Source organism: Heteronotia binoei, chromosome 21 (assembly GCF_032191835.1).
Source record: "Heteronotia binoei isolate CCM8104 ecotype False Entrance Well chromosome 21, APGP_CSIRO_Hbin_v1, whole genome shotgun sequence".
In the NCBI taxonomy this organism is placed as follows: Eukaryota; Metazoa; Chordata; class Lepidosauria; order Squamata; family Gekkonidae; genus Heteronotia; species Heteronotia binoei.
The window spans coordinates 102,981,724-102,986,249 of NC_083243.1; the positions used below are offsets into that span (position 1 = coordinate 102,981,724).

Sequence of the window (4,526 nt, forward strand, 5' to 3'; positions counted from 1 at the left end):
TTTGTTCTGTCCTTGCTCACCAGCTTTTTAACACCCTCCTGATGGATCATGCAGAGAAGATGTACCTGGTCCCTAGCCAGCAGCTAGATCGTCTAACTATTCAGCGGCCCCCTGAGAGCGAACCCATCAGGCACGCAATTGTGCACTCTCTAGACAAGGAGATGAAAATGTTTCTAGAGAGGGGGGATTTGTCCAAATACCAGAAGGCCAAGGCCTATGCCTCTCTCCTTCAGAAATATCTCACCCACATCAGAATGGGTGAGGAAGAGAAAACTAAGCTGGATTTGTATCTCCCGCAACCTGAGTTAACAACCGACGCTGATAAAAAAAATGCAACGGTTTTTGAAGAGGTGATAGAGAATCTACCACATCAAAACAGGAACAATGCCCGTGTGCTGCTAAAGAAAATGGATCAAAACAAAGAAATTGCCTCGTGGGATGAAAGGGGAACTTTTCTCTACAGAGGGGCCCCTGTTGCCGGAAGCCATATGCTTGACTTGGTCAAGGCTATTACTCAGACTCGTCCACCCTCTTCCGCCCCATCACCTAAAGGCATGGACGTTTTTATGAGGGCTCTGGCTGAACTCAATGTCCCCTCTTCAGTGGCGGGCACCCCGTCTGCTAGAAAAATGCTGGAAGACCTGAAAAGCCCGCAGCCTCCAGCTTTAAAGCGCATGCCTGTAATTTCTTCTAAAAAACAAAAAAAATCACCCCTCCTTATTTCTTCTAAAAGAAAAAAAGGCGTCCTGCGTGGTTGACTATGGAAGAATAATTTTTTGTAAATGCAAACCTTTCGCCTCTGAGTATTTTATGGACAAAAGACACACACACGCTTACTCCATTTTAATATTCCAACATATTTTTATTAAGGGGGACTGCAAGAAACACATGTTTGGGTGCGGGTGTACATGTTTTGTAAATTCTTCAGGGTGCTATTTGCAAAACTCACGACTGTCCTGTCATTCAGTTTGGGGGTGAGAGAATTCATCTTCACAATCTTGTGAAGGGGGGTGCCTTTGCAGCGGTGGTGGAGAAAAAACAGGCAGTGTTGTCCGCATGTGTTAGACGTTGATCCTTGGAGACGGTTCCTCTGGAAACGCACCTCGTTAGAATTCGTGTTTTAAAAGTCCATTATGGTGGTGGGAAAGAGGGGGCTAGAGGGTGGGTTGCCGAATGAGTAAAAAAACTCAGAGGTCCTGGGGTTGCTGAGATAAATCGCCACCCAGTGTTCTTCCGGGAGGTCGTGGGGATGCGTGTTCACCACTAAAGAGATGGGCCTCCGGGACAGCCTTTCAACAGGTAGCTGATCGCTGGGGAAGATGTTCAAGAGGCTTTTTCAGGTGTGAGGATTGTTTAGTAAGACGCGTGTTAGCTGGACAGTATCCATGTTACATATAGTCAAAGAGCACGTTGGGGTTTTGGTTGATCTCGATGACGCTGTCAAACACCCCGTACATGATGAAATTCACCGTTTGGGGGAGCGCGTCTGCAAAGCGTATTTCAGCTCTCAGGTTCCCTGTTTTGATCAGGAAGTAATGGTCTGCACATTCCTGATCAGGAGAGAGGTCAAAGGCAAACAAAGTGTACCCGTTCTGATACTCATCACGATCTATCAAGAGCGGCCTATCCTGAAGATGCTTCCCCACCGTTTGCACCAAACTCATGTATTCTCTCACGTTCCCGGCGGCAAAGTCGGGCTGGAAGGGTTTGGGGGGGATCTGCTCACCATCCACATAAAGGGCTGCAAAGTTAATGTTGTAATCTTTAAAGTGGAAAGGGTTTTTGGTGAAGCCGCCGCTGAAAGCGTCATTGTCCACCAGAGCCATGACCACCATTTTGGGGAGCTGTCCCAAAAACAAGTTGTCTTGGTTGCTTACACGGGCTCCTGCAGAGATACTGAACACTTTCGTGCTGACACAGTCCACAGGGTATTTTGCTGTGGAGGTCATCAATGCTTCAGCATGAGCCAGTTGGACACCCGGTGACACCCTCACTTTTTTCACAAAGAGAGAGGCCGAATCCAATTGTAGCTTAAAACATGTCGTGTCTCCTGCACTGCTCATCAAGCAGAAGGTGTCCCTGCTGCGGGTTAGTTTGATTTTCACATCCACTCCGTTTAGTAGCAGTTTTTCTTGAAAAAATAGGTCCGCGTGGAGATGACCTAAAAGGTCTATCACCCTGCTCTCGGCCGTTAGTTCTGCTCTCTTGGAAAACCCCTTGTTGACAGGGATTGTCAGGATGGTGGAGTCGTGCTGGCCAGCCGTATCCTTATAAAAACCACGCGCTGAAAATTGTGTGGCTAGGTTTTCCCCGCTGTAATTGAGCAGAGTTTCAATCATTGTCCTATAGGGGTAGCAATTATTGCTCTGGCTGATCAGCCGATCTCCAATCGTCACATCCAGCTGACTGAATATGGATGCTATAGGGTAGTTCACCAGCGCGACTCTAGTGTCAGCAGGGAGGTCTGTGCCATCTTCTTGAGTAATTTTGCATTTCACGTAGAGGAGTGTATTGTTTAAATCGATGTAATCTTCCCCATTGCCGGCTATGTAGAACTCTAGATGTGTGGACCCCATAAGGGCTGATAGGGGTGGGACTTCGATATACAGGCTTTTCTCAATGCAGGTTTGTGTCGGGGCTATCTGGAACAGATCAAGCTCCGACTTCACACACACTTCCGAGCCGCAGTGTATGAACGACATGTTCGCTTATAAAACGTCTTTGAGTCCCCCGTGAGGAGTCCTCCTCTTCTTCTCTTTCCTCCCCTCTTCCTCAGGGCTTTCTGCTTTTTGGGACCCCCGCGGCTTCTTTTAATGGGTCCTGGGGAGTCCCTGCGTGTAGTAGACCCTTTTCTTTTAAGGCTGCCCCTTCTTTTAAGATACAGAAAGCTTGATCCCTCCTGGGGGTCAAGTTTATTCATAACTCGACGTGTCACATGGCTCACGACATCTTGAGCAATATTGCAAGTTGCAGTTTTCAAGTGCGGCTTGAATGTCTGCCCCTTTTTTAAAAAGCGGTACGGCCATTCGGAAAAGCCTCCAAAAATCCCTCCAACTCCTGACCCATGCATAATGGGTGCACCATGAGATCCAGAGAGAGCGTAACCGGCCTGTGAACAGTAATAGCCCCTAAACATCGCGGGGTCCCCATAATCTTTCACAATCACCATTTTTTCTGCGGTCGTAAGTGCAACCTTACGATGACCTTGCCGTAGCGGAATGACACGTCTTTATTTATCTGATCCGTCTTTATTTCTATGTGAATCGTTTTGATGTGTTGTTTGTTGACGGGGACGTAGCGGGGCTCATCATAGATGACTGTGACAAAATCGTGAGTTTTCTCTCTTATCGGAACACAACGCAGAAGAGGCATGGCCGTGTCCCCTACCAGCTGGTGTTCTATGATATCCGTATATAGGTACAGAGAATTAAACCCCTTGGTAATATCCGTTGCGCGTTGAATGTTTTTGAATGGTGTGTTAGCGGGAGTCCCCAGCAGCAGCGCTAATTCTTCACCCACGATGAAGTGCGTAATGCTCGAAGCGACAAATCTAGTTTCCCCCGTTGTTTGGTCATAAAGGAAACGCACATCGGGCGTGTCAGCGTGTTTCCGTACTGACATCTGCATGGCATCTAATATATGGCTGACGTCTTTGTAATAGACCTGCTTCACCTGGAATTCGTTTCTAGTAGTCTCGGTACAGATTTAGAACATCTGTGGCTTACTGAGCGTGTACCAGGTGCGGGGATACTGAATTTCCGCCAACCTCACTTCCCACTCCCCCCTCAAATCCAGAGGCTTAAACAAGCGCACCGTGAAAGCCGAACTGGTGTTTTCAGGAAATAGATTCTTAGAAGCGTTGCTGGGCAGTGTGATGTAAAAACCGTCATTTTCCATCCTGTTCAACGATGTCTTCAGCTGGGACCCAGCTGTTAAATTTGGGGGGCCACCCCCTCCACTTCACTAAGATCTGCTTCTGTTTCTTGTTGGTCCGGGTTTTTATAATTTTCTCTATCTTGTATGTTCTGTCTTTCCAACGAGCCACTTTCTGCAACTCCTCAGTGTAAAACCCTCCTAGGATCGGTTCACCGTCAAAATCTACCAGGTGGTACATGGGCCTCTCTCCCCTTCCCCCCGCCTCTTCTATAATAAAAATTTCTTTTGTGAAATTCTGTTCATAACCCTTCTCGAATGTCACCTTTGTTCTAGAGACGCTCATGCGGTCCCCTTTTCTAAACAGAACTTGTGTTTCTTTTTTGGGAGACCCCAGGACCGTACCATACACGCGCCTCCACATTGTAAACACGTTAGAGGGTTTGACATCTACAGGCCGCTTCTGAATAGTTCTATGGTGGCTATGATTATAACTTTTGACTAGATCTTGTAACCCATCTGTATACTTAAATGTGTTATTGTGTGTAAAATATCTCCACATCCTGGTCTTTAAAGTTCTATTAAACCTCTCCACTATAGCCGCCTTCACCTCATTGTTGGTGACAAAATGGCAAACTCCGTGTTGCTTTAAC

General features: G+C 47.1%; 1 protein-coding gene across 1 annotated transcript; it reads right to left on the bottom strand.

Annotated features, from left to right (window-relative positions):
- Positions 1 to 1,388: 1,388 nt before the first annotated feature.
- Positions 1,389 to 2,702, bottom strand: LOC132589626 (uncharacterized protein F54H12.2-like). The gene has a single exon (XM_060262370.1). It carries the CDS (start codon positions 2,700 to 2,702, stop codon positions 1,389 to 1,391), a length of 1,314 nt encoding a protein of 437 aa, XP_060118353.1.
- Between the last annotated feature and the right edge of the window lie 1,824 nt (positions 2,703 to 4,526).